Genomic DNA, 15336 nt, shown 5'->3' on the forward strand with positions numbered 1-15336 from the left:
TACCTGTTACACTGACTGATATACTGAATTTACTTTGTCAAGTAGCTATTGGGCAGAGCTGGTATTTTCTGTCAACACATTAAAGATATAGGCTTCAGGCTTATTTAAAAGTGTGTGTCAGAGGAGGAGTTAGTCTTCATTGTTTAAAACAAGGAATTTGAACTAAAGGCAGGTGTGACATACCCGAAATGGTTTGAATTATGTTTCTCAAAAAGTTTAAGTTAGTCAAACTACTTCCAGCCACAAATTATTACACAAGCAACCTCTACTGAAGTTTTTTTTTAATTAATGCTTTCATTGACAAACAGTATGGAAAACATATAATTCACAAGGGCAGACAATACCAGGGGAGCATAGGGCTGACAAAAAAATCAGCACTGAAAGATGTTAAACAGGGTAAATAGATGCAAGGTCTTGATAGTTTTCCTGTTTTTAGAGTATAGGATTGTTTTAATGTACTGTTTGGCTTCGTTTTCAAAGATGGCAAAGGAAGGTTTATGGTTGGAGAACTTGTGATTTTGCCAGCAATAACATCAAATTGATGGTATGTAAAAAAAAAAAAAAAAAAAAAAAACAATACTTTGTCATAGGAAAGTGAGAATTCAAAGTCAATATATTGGGAGATCAATGTACAGATATCTTGATAAGTGATGCAGGTCTTCTTGAGCTATTTGACAAAATGAGCAGTCCACATCAATGTCCTTCTTATATCTTCGTAGAAATATCTTGGAAGGATAATAGCGATGCAGCATTTTAAAAGACACTTCCTTAACCTTATTTAAAATGAGGTATTTGGAAGGTAAGCACCACATTTTCTTCCAGTCCAGATTTGGAGTAAGGCTATTCCAATAAGGAACAACAATTGGAACAGAGACTATTTCTTTTTGAAACAGAGTACGTATAGCTCGGTTATTGTTTCTCAAGTTAGAGGAGAAACAGGTCTGGCCAACAGTAGTCGCACAAGGATCCAGTGGCAAAAAAGTTGGTACAGATACTATATAGTTTCTAAGAAGCATTAGAGCACCAGAAGGGATTGCATCAAACACTAAGGCATATTCCTTCGGTGGTATAGGAATACCATACTTGTCTAGAAGTTCGGAGTATGACATTAATTCACCACTAGAATTGAGGAGCTGTTTAACCAGATAAACTCCATTGACAAACCAGTTTTCCAAGAACAATGATTTGTGTTTATATGATACGTCTCTGTTGTTCCAGATGTAGTACTTGTGAGTGGAAAAGTTATGTTTATCATTATAAATTAAGGACCAGGAAAGAAGCAATTGTTTGTGAAAGTTTGATTGTTTTAATGGGATTTTTTTTCCACATTGTAGCTGCAAAGTAAGAGGAACTTAAGACCTCCAAGCTTTGAAAACAGGTAGTTGGGAATACAAATCCAGACTGAGTTTGGATTTTTTTTAAACTGTTTTATCCAATTTATCTTAAAGGTATTGTTGAGGGTAGAGAAATCAAGAAAGTTTAGACCACCATTTACATAGGTGTTCATTAATACTGATTTTCTAACATAATGGGTTCTATTTCTCCATACAAAGTCGTACAGTAAGTTATCATTTACCGTACAGATCCGTTTGTTCACATCTAGAGATAAGGCTGCATAAGTAAGACGAGATATGCACCCAGCTTTGGTTAGCAAAACTTAAGAGATAAGTCTCTTTGAAGCCATAAATTAAAACAAATTCGGTACCTTTCCTACGACTGGGTTGAAATTCAAAGAGCATCTGGACCTCTACTGACGTCTTGTAAAAACAGTACATAAAACTGCGTCAATGAGAAGGCCCAGATGGAATCTGCTGTCATTCACAAAAGTTATATGCATTCCCCGGTGTGACGCTGCTAGGTAACTTGGCCCTTCCTACAGGCGATATAGGCGGCCTCCCTGGGCTCCAACATTCCCGGGCTGACCCCATTTCAGAGTGAATATACTAAAGACTCTGTAAAGTCAAACTTATAGAATGGCTTTTATTTTGAAAGTACTTTCATACTTTAGTAGCACTTTCCTGCGTGCATGTATAAACGCTTGGACCTAATTATTAGGGCTGTTCGGTTCCAGAAATTTGGGAATCGACTCCGATTCCTGGTTTTGGAATCATTAGAATCGATTCCAATAGACAATTCCAGACCATTTAATAGATTATTTTTCGATTAAAAAAAAAATGGTAGAAAAAGTTAAATCTCGTAATAAACAGCTCACTACAAAGCATTGTACTGTTTATAATAGCATGAATGACATTTACTATTAATAGGTCTATTCTCAAATTAAATCAGGGCCTGTATGCACATACCAAAGCGCGATGCTTCAATCCCATGAGATACATTTGTGGGAAGTTTGAGTAGATGAGCCTGTATTTCCAAGAACTACTGAAATAAGTTGCTCTTATGGAAAGAAATTGGTACTTTAATTCACAAAGTGGCATTCAGCTGATCACAATTTATAGTCAGGACATTAATAATGTGAAAAATTACTATTACAATTTACTTCTTAAATTCGAGTTCTCATTACAAAATCCTCAATGTACAGCAATGACAGGTTTGCAGATCCTTGGTAGAGGATATGTGAGGTGTTTATTTCTCAAGAGACTCTGAGAGAGTCTTATTTCTGAGAGACTCTGATGTACTTTTCCTCTTGTTTAGTTGTACATCTGGCCTTCTACATCTCTTTCTGTCCTTGTTAGAGCCAGTTGTCCTTTGTCTTTGAAGACTATAGTGTACATCTTTGAATGAAATCTTCAGATTTTTGGAAATTTTAAGCATTGTATAGCCTTCATTCCTCAAAACAATGCTGACTGACAAGTTTCTAGAGAAAGCTGCTTCTTTTTCTGCCAATTTGACCTACTATTGACCTTAAGACATGCCAGTCTATTGCATAAGGTATCAACTAAAAAATTAACACAAACACAATGTTAAGCTTCATTTAAAAAACCAAATAGCTTTCAACTGTGTTTGATATAATGGCAAGTGATTTTCTAGTACCAAATTAGCAATTTAGCATGATAACTCAAGGATAATTACAGATACTGGATCCAGCTCCATTCCTGCTTCATGTTGGACTCGCTGTGTGATGATGACTAAATGCAGCCGGTGCCAGCCAAACATCACTTCAGTCTATTACGATGGACTTCAGAGGATGAACTGATGCCAACTCCAAGCATAAGACATGGGATACTTCATATGTCATTGTCTGAACCTTGGACTTAGGATGGACCACACTGAACCTCACCGAAATTAACGGCCAGGTTGAACTGCGATGCATCTCACTGATCTCTACCTGCATCACCTTGGCCTATGGACTACACTCTTGAAATGGAATACATAGACTATCAATTTCCAACAAAACCCTTCATCAGCCAATTAACAATTGCATCTATGTGAACTTCTGCAGTTAATCCATCCAGTTATTAATCTTACAGTTCATAAAAAATCTTTGTTTAAACACTGTCCCTTATCACTTACTTAGTTTAATAATTTTAAACCATGACTTGCACTATAAGTAATATTGGCTTAGTAAGTCAGAACAGTCTATTCATGATGTTAGTCAGAGGGGAACTGGCCCCCACAGTAAGTCTGGTTTCTCCCAAGGTTATTTTTCTCCATTAGCCAACATCTTATAGAGTTTTGTGTTCCTTGCCACAGTCGCCTTCGACTTGCTCACTCATAAATACAATTATTAAGTAATTACTTATTTTTAAACACAATTCACAATCATATTTTATCAAACTACACAATGAAGATTCATCGACATTATAGACATTACAGTTTTATCTTCTGTTAATGCCTGATCTTCTGCAAAGCTGCTTGAAACGATGTGTGTTGTGAAAGGCGCAATACAAAAAAAATTACTTGACTTAATAAGCTGTTGGAGTGATGGCTGCTGGAAATGCGGTCTGTCTATAGATTTGATGAAAAATTACCTTTTTCAAATAGTGATGGTGCTGTTTTTTTACAACAGTAATGTCCTGACTATACTTTGTGATTAGTTGAATGCCACTTTGGTGAATTAAAGTACCAATTTCCTTCCGAAACAGCAAAACCTGAAAAAATAAAAAAACATTGAAAATATGAGCAATTAATCTGCAAAATATCTGCAAAGATCTACATTTTAAAAGGTGTTTATTTTGTTTTACATATATTTATATTTGTTTATAATTTCATATACATATTCTTGGACAACTGTGTTTTCAATTTTTTTTTTAAATAAAGATTTACACATTGTTATGTGAGTAATTGGCATGAAATGTGAAGCATTGTCATCAGTGTCCTGCTGTGTGACACTTTCTTCATCTAACAATTTTAAACTGCATTTTATGATCTTGAAAAGCTATATATACATATATAATTATTATACTTGTTGTTTCCACAACCTCATATTAACTAAGACTACAGTTTATTTGCACTTCTAGAAAAAAGTTGAAAGGTGATTAAGATCTTTATGCTGACTTGTCACAGCACAAAATACACACTTTCCCTTGTACCTTCATGTGCACACATGCATACACCTGTAAATTGGGGGCTTCTGACATGTTATTTGTCTGATCTATAAAGTACTTATTTTAGTGCTTGCTCTAAAAAAATCCACTCATCACATTTATGGTTGTTTTATATGTTTTCAAATTTATCTTTAAAACTTTGTCATGACTAGCAGTCAATAGAAATATCTTTTCTTTTTTTTTTTTCAAACACAAAAATTTTCTGAAAAACCTAAATATCTGATGCAGTGTTGTTTTTAAATCAAGGTAAATCAAATTGATCTTGTTTTAAGGATTTTTTGATATTTTTAAAGGAAAACAATACAAAAATTATTATCAAGAATACAATTTTTGCCCTAATATCAAAGATCTTACTATAAAAAAGAAATTATGATCTAACATGAAATTTCTTGATAAAAAAATATGATCGTGCCTTGTAACATCTGCATGTAAAATGGCTAGAAATAGAATTTTAGCTTAGTGTAAAGCTGACAATTTACACAAAGTATTTCTATTTCTTCTGCTCCAAACTTACTTCAAACTTACTTCTCTGTCTGCTCTTATGAATGTAACACATTATGAGAATATTTTACATCATTTATATGTATAAATGTTTTCCATCTGAAAGGACAAAATATTAAATGAAACAAATGACAATAAAATGCAAGTAAACTCCTAAGTAATCAAAATAATTTTTGAATGTAACTGTATTCTAGTTACCAATTATTTAAATTGTAACTGTAGTGGAATACAGTTACTTATATTTTGTATTTTAAATACTTATTCCTGCTACATGTATTTCGTTACTCCCCAACCCTGTACACAACAAAATTAAACCACAACACAATGAAAAAGCCAAAACACAACAAAAGGAAGTCACAACATAACAGAAAATTCACAACACAATGTAATGAAGTGACAACAAAATGGAAAAGCCACAACACATCAAAATTAAGCCACAGCACAACAAAACTAAGCCACAACACAATGAAAACCCACAGCACAACGAAAATAAGATACAACACAACAACATTAAGCCAATGCACAGGCGTTCGCGTGATATGATCGTGAAGGGATCGTCACAACTACAACTACTTTCGGGTCCTTGAATAACGTATAACGTATAACGTGCTAGTAAGGGCATGAAAGTGGACTTTCTGGTGCCCTCCTAGAGTAAGATGGTACCTCCCTAGGCAAGGGCATTTCATGAGACTCTGGGGGCCCCAGGCAGAAAGGGCCTTTTCCTCTTCCTCTTGCTTTCGTTTCCTTTCAATATGTTAAATCTGCTTCATGGTCGGTCATTTAATTGCCGCTCTGAAACTCTGAAACTTTTGACAGCAAGCTCGTAGCATGATGGCCTATGGGGGTTCTGGGCGTGTCATTGCAGAGTCTTGTACCATCAAATTATTTAAAGGGGTTCCATGTTGTCGTTGCAGTGGTCCAATGTAATCAGCCGTCCTTGAGCGGTCCCCCTTCCAGATGGGGCCCCAGGCAATTGCCTGGTTTGCCTGCCCCGTTGCAACGCCTCTGTCCCTAGGGAGTTGGTGCCCCACTCAGACTGCGTAGAATGCGTGTAGAGCGGCGGTTCTGTTAATGGGGATTAAACAAATGGACTGGGTGGATTTTATCATTATAGGGTGGTTGTGTACACACACTGCCAACACACATTTATATTCAAACACCATGTAAAAGTGCATTTTGCATAATAAGTCCTTCCTTTCTATAAATCTACCCGTTCACTTTCACATTCTGAAAGTGGAGCTTCAAAGTTTCAAGAGGAAAGGAATGAAAACTAGGCTATACGGGCCTACATAATTTCTGAAGGCTCTTGCTTTTTAAAATTTTGATGGATTTCAGAAATTGGAGTTATGATGAATAAAAGGATGGACGTTTGAATGAAATAATTATTTGAATAGGAGTCCACCTACATGAGTTGTAAAATATTCTATAATAATATTTATATTAAATTGTCGATGAAGCAGATATATACATAACTGTGTCTATCTATGGGTCATTTTCTGCTTTGAATAATGTACTGCAAAGACAAATGAAAGTGAGAAAAATCTCTAGAGAGTGCAGACGGTTCTTTATTGAAAGCGACAGATGGCGCTGCTTGACAACGGCTTTGTCGCGCAGCCCGCACACGCTCCTGTCCCAGGTGATGCTGTTTGATCCCTTCCGGTCTCCGTACATTTTTTACATTATGACATCATCTCTTCGGACAAGGGAGAGAGACACTTTGTTTTTCCCTCATACATTCCTCGCATTCAACTGGATTTATTTTGTGGGTCTCAGAAATGGAGCATCGCTGATGCGCAGACATTTCTGGACCAGCATGTGAGCTTGAACAAATATAATCGAATCAGATCAGGGAGGACATGGACGAACGAGAAGGTAAGGATTCCATGAACCATATTTACTCTTGTACCAGTAAATGTTTACGTGAGCGGTTAAATTGCTGCACAATGAATTCTTTGTCTCTATGTTGAGTCTCTCACAGTTCAAAGACTCACCCAGTTTCTTTAGTTACTCAAAGTTATTCTGCATTTAGATAGGACAAAAGTGACTTGGCTGAAGGGATTTGCTTAATTTCTTGGTCTTGCTTTTGTAACTGAAAAAAATGCAATAATAAACTTGGAGATTGTAACATTTAATACTTTTTACCGATGTATAAACGAATATTTATTTTCTGAATGTTAAAACACTTCATTTGATTAACAGAGTCAGTTTCCTCCCCAAAACAATTAAACAAACTACTAAAATGGCCTCAGATGTAACCTTGAACTGTTTTTCATTTCAAAAAGAAAAAATGGAGACTGCTAAAGTGTTTGTCGAAGAACAGCCACTACATGTAACTGCCTAGGGTTACTTTTCAAAGGTACATTGCAACTAAATGGTGTTAATGTAACTTTAAACATTGGCGTGAATTTAATGTGAAACTGCTTGCCGATCAAGGCTCTGTTTTACAAGTTTTAAAACGCTAAAAGGACATGCGTACATCTTTGAATGTCTAGGAGTGTTTTCACATGTAAACATACTCATTATCTGTATTAAGGTGTACCAGAGGTTTTGGTTTATAAAGGTTCCTCTTGTATTTGATTGACAGATGTGACGGAGCGCGTGTGCACGGGCTGTGGCGGGACGATTCAGGACGCTTTTCATGTGAAGGTTCTTCAAGACGCCTGGCACAACTCATGTTTTCAGTGGGTCTTAATCCTATATAAATCATGATTTCTCTTTTAAACTGAGCCAGACTGGCAAATAATTGGCTGAAATACACAGACATGGGGCTTAATTGCTTTTCTTGGATTAGTCTGACGCTTTGTGTAGCCCCTGAGCGCTTTGTAATATAAATGCACAGTCATAAGTTCATTCATTAGAATCATTTAACAACAATGTTTTGGTCACTGCCCATAAAGTGGAAGCACCAACAGACATGTCAAGCCATACGAAATGACCAAGGTGGTCCAGTTGACCGTAACTTGAAACCTAGACAGTGAGAAATGTCCCCCACACCCTCTCCAGAGGAAAGCATGCAGACTATTGCAATCAAATGTAAGCACTCCCTATTGTTTGTTTGCACACCTACATGCAGGTATTATGGGCTGTTTAACTCAATGACGCTTGTCAGCAACTACCGAGGACTCCTAGAAGCTTAGGGGTTAGATGTTTTTTTTGTTTATGTGTGTCAGACATGTTTTTGTACACAAAACAAACAGTGGAATGATGAGCAGTTGTCTTAATGGAATGCTATTTTGTTATTAGAGGTGTTTTGTTTACCATATTTTTCATTCATAAAGCAGCTTTCTTGTCTTTCTGGCAAACTTTTGCTACTGATCAGTGTTTAACTTTCAAATTATGTGTGTCAGGCTAAAAGTCCTTTTAAAGATGAATAAAGTGACTCTTAGAAGATCTTGCTTAGCGAAATTACAACCTATTCGCATAGAATGAACGTTACTATAACAACGTTTTTTGTAAACTAAATGGGGTCACACACCGGACGCGTCTGGTGACAAAAATTACAGTACAGCTACGACTGGAGGCTGCTCAAATTTCTGCCGTGCCACAGAGCACAACTCGCATATTTTACATAAAATTTGTCCCAAATTATTATTAGAGAACATAGATTATTTACTCTAGGGTTGATCATTCTTGAAGAAGGGAAAAACCTTGGTAACTTTTGTGTGTACTGTCTGCCACCTGAACCGCATCAACGTGCACTGTGTTTGATACCTTCCATATCCTAGCCATGACGCGGCATGGTGCTTTTCGTCTGGTGTGTGACCGCCTTATGTGTGTCTGTTTTGTTTACCTCTCTTTTGATTTTAGACCACTATTGGTTAGGTTTAGGTTAAAGTTTTAGGTTAGGGAGGCATGTTTTACTCCATCTTATATTCACCTTAAAAATGTTGTCCAATTCCGATACCAATACACTCGCTTTTGGTGCACCTTTTTTGCTAAAATGTAGCCATGGTCACGTAATGTTCATGAGATCAGGCTGCTAAATTTATGTAATCAAATCGGCATCCTTAGTTAAAAATCTGCCAACCAGAGTCCATATTGCTAGGGCAGCAACAAGCATTTCTTTATTGCACTGTTGAATTTTGTTGCTCAAAGGACATCAGTTAACATAACGGAAATTCATTTTATAAGTGTACTATTCTTAGTTCAGGTTTGCCCTCAGGCTTGTTGCCTTATGTGATCCTATTTGATTGGACGTTTCAATTAATTACAGTTGAAGTTTGCTTTTGATGACCTGACTTGTATTTTTTTAAACCTTTAGACTCCTTAGCTGACTTAAAAGGTAGAAGATTTTGGAACAATTGTTGTGGAGGTTAACTGGTTGGCCTTTATGCATGCCTGAAAAGTAAAAAAAAAAAATCCAATCCTGAGTAATTTAAAGTACAAGCCAAAAGGTCATGGAGCAGTTTTGTCATCAAATCAGTCCAGCAACAGGAGAACAGGGCCAAATGGAGGGTCTGATGATGATTTACTTCCCCTAATGAGGGCAGCAATTTGTCTCAAGCCCATTTCACAGCATTTTATGTAATCTGCAATGAGAGTGAAGTGTGGACTCATTATAACTCTATTGAATACGTTCCAGGTTGAATGGATATTAAATATTTGTGTGTTCCAGCAATTGTGAGCTTGTTGTCAAGGCATTATCTGGCTTAAAACCATTACAAGGTTTACTACCGTAGTGTGGTGTTTTTGAATCCGAGTCTACTTCACGCAAGCCCAGTATATATTTTTATTTTATTGTATGTTTTCTCCTCTAATCTTTTTCGTTCATTTGAAGAATCCTCATTATGTTATGGCAGGCATTCCTGTTTTCCTGTAAGCATTTTATTGGTTGTAATGCTGGTAGGATCTCCTCTTTAGTTAGCTTTCACATTCCCAGACATTGGCTCATAGCCCCTCCAGACAAATGCAAGACTGTATTTTCTCCCCTTTTGTAAAGTGGAGGCTGTCAAGTGTCGACTAATGCCCATTTTTTGATTGGAGTGACAGAGACTGAACTCTTATGCCCTAATTACTGTTTGATCAATAGTTATGGGATGGGCATTTAAATGGTGTCTTAGCCTGTTAACTTCCTTAATAAAAGTAATTCATCTGAAAGTACCTGTTAAATAGGTAGCCTTTCTTTATTATATCTGAACTTGTCAAACACCTTATAAACATAGCTGTCTGGACTCTGACAACAATCCAGATTTTAAATAATTGTTTAAGAACACGTGCCGTTTGAGCAAATTCATAAATGTAGTTTTTTTTCTCCAGTAAAAAAATAATTTTGAATGTTAAATGATGTGGCATGGAGAAGGGCCGGGCCGTGAGGATGTATGCTAGGCCCCTAATCAGTTGAATCAAGCCCAAGATAGGGATAAAGGCGGTCGGAGGTGGCAGTTTGGGAGTGAGATCGACAGGCATCTGCCCTGTATGTATGTGTTATATGTCTTTTGACACTTATATGTCTTAAGTTAATAATTCAATTATTATATATATATATATATATATATATATATATATACATATATACATATATCTCAAGCCGATTCTCGCCACCTCCTTTCCATTATACCCCGTTACAGATGATTATTTGAATTGGCCTGTAGGACATCCTCAGGCTCCTCCAAAACCATTTATACTTGTTCATCTCTCTCCTCTTTTTATAGCTATGCTTTTTTTGCCTCTTTAGTTCTTTTTCCAAAAGAGACCCAATAGACAGAAATTGGTAACCAGCAGGGATCAGTTTGACTGAATACCAGTCGTGAGCACTGAGCAGCATTAAGGAAGTGAACAGAGTGTTTGTTCTGTATCTGTAATGTTTGTCTTAGAGTTTGTCAGGGCTTGAATCACTTATTTTATTTCACCTGTTGTTTTTTCTCTAGGTGTAAACTCAGAACAGGAAGAATAGGTTTTGACTCCTTAGAGCAGAATGAAAGGGCAAAACTCGTAAAATCACCTCTCTGTCATTCTTTCTGCAACTCTTGTCATGTGGTGGGCAATGCGGTGCTTGACACTGGGTTCAGCCTCCAGAACCAAATGAAAACTGCCACGAGAAGTCATCTGTCTGAGGCAAAGTCACAATATCTAATGACAATTGCCTCAGCATCAGTCTCCTTTGATGTGTTTGACTACGCACAAGCGAGCAACCAGTTTAAGTCGATGCTGACCAGGAGGAAGGTTTGAGTTGTCGATTTGAGTTCTGTTCAGTACATTTTTTTTACGTGTTTGGTTCATATTGTAATAAGTTTTTGTAATATTGCGTTGTTCATATTTTAGTGGCCTCCGCTGTCACTGCGGCGCGGTGCGGGGGGCAGTCATCTGCTTTGTGTGGTATGCTACTAAGATGGACAGAAAACATGGACAAGTTCTTGAAAACGAAAAATATTGACGATGGTTAGCCTATGTGGGATAGTGGTGTGCCGTAGAATTTTTTAGTCGTAAAAAGTGTGCCGTGGCAGAAAAAAGGTTGGGAAACACTGATATATATGGCCCAATAGAGCAATGGCTTTACCATCCACTGTGAGAAGTTTTGAAGGTTAAAGGGTTTAGGGATCGGAAATTATGGTAATTCGAATTTCACTTCATCCTTGCTGTATCTTTCCGAGCCAGAGGTTTAATTCTGTTACCGGTGTAAGTAATATTTCACCCAAAAATAAAAAAAATGATGTTAAGCCCAAAAGATGTTAAGCCCAAAGTATACTTTAGTCAGAAAGGACACGTGACACATTTTGTCAGTAGATTATCTACAATTCAGTAGATTGCTCGAGTACTGAACAAGTGCAGCCAGATTTTTCTAACCATGCATTCTCATGCACTTGGAAGTATACCGGTACTTTGCAAGGCTGCACGTTGTGTAGCTGTGCTTTAGAACTGTTCGCTTTTTTTTTTCTATCAAAATTTTAAAAAGTCATATAAATCCATAGTGATTTAAATCAAAGGCTTTTTGTTTACAAAACCAGAGCATGTTCGCAGGTACAGATGGTTAAGGCTACGTCTACATTAATCCGGACACATTTGAAAACGGTGTTTTCATTTTCTAAATGCTCTCCATCCACACTGCTGTTTCAAGCATTTTCCAAAAGTTGCTTGCCCACACTGAAACATGAAAACACATAACATTTTGGCACCCATTCACTTGCACATTTACCTACAGAGCTGAAATATTCTTCTAAAAATCACAATTTGTGTTCTGCAGAAGTAAGTCATACACATCTGGGATGGCATTAGGGTGACTAAATGATCAGAATTTAAATTTTTGGGTCAACTAACCCTTTAATTTACAATTACACTAGGCAAACCGTGTGCAGTTACGTGTCGTCTGCTCCAGACTGAGGTTTTGGTGCAGCACCAAATAATCTTGTGAGCAAAATGTCCATCTGTTAAGGGCCCTTTCAACATCTTGAACATTTCCATTTGCAACAACACTAACAAGGCTACCATGACTGTTCATTCTTCAAAGTGCTCTACAAAGGAATAATTTATAACCTTGGAAAGGTACTGCCTGTCAGGTATGTTTTGAAATGTGACAAATGTCCACATCTGGTTAAAAGGTGAAATTTGATGTCATTTGTGCACACCTGCTCTGCCTTCATCACATCTTCACAGATGTTAGTTCACTCATGTTTTTAGTGGGTGATTCACAAACCTTATCTGGAGGGATTATGATGATGTCACTATCGGAACACGGGTTGCACAACTTGCAAATTCAACTCATAAATTCCTTGCAGGCATACAAGTGGTGTCTCAGAATTGGATGAGGGTGTTCTGCCCACTCTGCTTGTGTGCCTGGCTTATTGTGTCTCCCTCTAGAAACAGAGCTTGTCAACATTCCTCCAAACAAAGGCACCCACCGGGCAAATGGCCAAAATCCAGCCATTCCGTCTGCAATCTAGTTGGTTTGGTGGCCTTCTTACAGTAATGTGATCGTTATCAGGATGTCTCGGCACTGTGTTGCTTTTCCACATCCTCCCTGTTTTCATACCATTGAGTGTTATTTTTTATTTATTTTTTTATGTAATCGTCTGTGAATGGCCTTCAAGCAGAATATAGCATGCCAGAATCTTCCCCGGCACTTCGTCTCTTTGGGTTTAGGCAGAGAGTGAGCCTGGCCTTCAGCATACAAGCCTTGATTCAGAGTCTAAAACTCTTATTAAAGGGATAGTTTATCCCAAAATGACAATTCCTTACCAAATATACTTGCTGTGCTTTTCCATATATTAAAAGTGAAAGGGGACTGGGCTTTCAAGCTCCAAAATGACACAAAATCCTTCATAAATGTTGCCTTTAAGTAGTCAAGTTGAGGTAGACTGTTGGATCTGTTTTACCAATTAATCTGTGCAGATAGTTGCTTTTTGGTTATTAGCAAACATCTATGCCGATGGTTGGCAGTAGTTCTTTTTTTTTTTTTATTTCTAAATTAACATCATAACAGAGGTCAACAGAGAATGGCCAGACTGATTCAAACTGACAAAGTTTACAGTAACTCCGATATCCACTCTGTACAATTGTGGTGAGAAGAATAGCATCTCAGAATGCTAGGCAGGTGGTTTTAATGTTGTGGCTGATCGGCGTATATTGCTATAAAAAAGCTTTATTTGTTGAGTACTAGCATGTAGAGCATTGTAACAGAGCCAAGTCTGTAACTTCAAAATAAGAGTCCCCTGTGTGTTTTGGGCTTGTTTATAGATAAACGTCCAGTGTTATGCATCAAATCTTTATTTTCCTGGTTATTATTGGGATTTTGATTTCACAAACAGCTTTTGGGATTTTATTCATTTTAGACTTTAGTGACCTCTATGCCCATCATAGTAAGGAAAGACCAACATTTATTTTATCATTCTATAAATTTATTAAAAAAAAATATCAGCTGATAAATCAGTTATCGCCCTTCTCCAAAAACGTAGTTATCTGTATCTGCAAAATCCACTATCGGTCAACCATTACTTGACAGTGTCAGTCCCTGCATAGTCACTAAAGCAAGAATATTCATTGATCCCTCAGCCCAGGGGTTGCCGATGTAATTGGATATTGCAATATATATCGTGAAGAAGGGAACAAAACTAATTCACACACATGATGTATTTTCCCGGATAACGAAATACCCGACTGGTAGAGAATGCACAGATGAAGCCATCTTTCAAAAAGTTTCATTTGAATTTTTTGTTAAAATAAATACAAAATAAAGTTCAAAGTTTGAAATCAAGGTGACTTGCTTTATTGTGTAGGCTTAACCCTAACTCTGCTTGATAAAAATTACCCCATAGTACCACCTAGCGTCCAATCAGCACTTATACCCGTGTTCGTCGTTTTTATGTGGAGTTATTTTTCTGCGACCAACTGACCAATCAAAACTTGGTCGACCAAGTCTCTTCTCATCGACTAACCTTTGGTTGACTATCAGGGGCAACCCTAGGGTGAACTATTCCTTAACTACAAATCAACACAGTCTTTGTGGAAGAATAAGTCCATGAAGTTTGTAGTAAAAATTGCTGTTCTTTCTGTTTTCCATTCATACTGCAGACCAAACCATTCATGCTGCATATTTTAATAGGGTATTTAAAAAGATTATTTGTTAATCCACTCAGCATTGGAGAGTATTCATGTTTTCTTTAATGTGGAAATGAACCGCATTGTACTCCTGGATCATGGCCTGGATGTGATTTCCTGCCTGAAACTCTAATTTGGTTCAGACAGTTTGACTGTCTACCTCCTTTTCTGACCAGATTCAGATGCTATGTTCAAACTGTCAGTCCAAATGCATTTATTTTTCCTTCTTTTTTTCTTTTTTGTGTATTTGAATCCGATCTTCATGATTGACTGTCCGCACTGTGTATCGCATCTGGATCAGATCTCAAATCAAATCACTTTATTGTCACACTACTGTGTACAGAAGTGCAACAGTAGGTGAAAGTCTTGTGTGCAGTTCCGTATAACATAGCAGTCATGACAGTGACGAGACATATACCAATTACAATAAACAACATATTTACATAACAAATGTACACATACTTACACAACACAATATACAATGTACAGTAAACCATACACACAATATAGAATACACATTAAAAAAGGGTAAGGGTATATAAAATATATATACACTAGTTGAATTGGGTAGAATATATTTGATAGTCCATTGTGTGATACAAGATGATAATTAATAAAGTGCTGTGCTGATTGTAGATCGTGAGAGATCAAGTGTTCAAAAGTCTGATTGCTTGGGGGAAGAAGCTGTCATGTAGTCGGCTGGTGCGGGTCCTGATACTGCGATACCGCCTGCCTGATGGTAGCAGTGAGAGCAGCCCATGACTCTGGTGTCTGGAGTCTCTGATGATCCTCCGAGCTT

The 15336-nt window shown here is 37.1% G+C and overlaps 1 protein-coding gene and 1 long non-coding RNA gene across 3 annotated transcripts in view; one reads left to right on the forward strand and one right to left on the reverse strand.

Annotated features, from left to right (window-relative positions):
- LOC127638347 (uncharacterized) overlaps positions 1-15336 on the reverse strand; it is a 91264-nt gene that overhangs the window by 45921 nt on the left and 30007 nt on the right. The window lies entirely within an intron of this gene.
- Positions 6695-15336, forward strand: part of limk2 (LIM domain kinase 2) — a 44194-nt gene continuing 35552 nt past the window's right edge. The window contains exons 1-2 of the mRNA XM_052119691.1: positions 6695-6878; positions 7591-7687. Of these exons, the coding sequence (XP_051975651.1) occupies positions 6863-6878; positions 7591-7687 (113 nt within the window). The 5' untranslated portion in view covers positions 6695-6862. The remainder of the gene's footprint in view (positions 6879-7590; positions 7688-15336) is intronic.

This window comes from Xyrauchen texanus, chromosome 4 (genome assembly GCF_025860055.1).
Source record: "Xyrauchen texanus isolate HMW12.3.18 chromosome 4, RBS_HiC_50CHRs, whole genome shotgun sequence".
NCBI lineage: Eukaryota > Metazoa > Chordata > Actinopteri > Cypriniformes > Catostomidae > Xyrauchen > Xyrauchen texanus.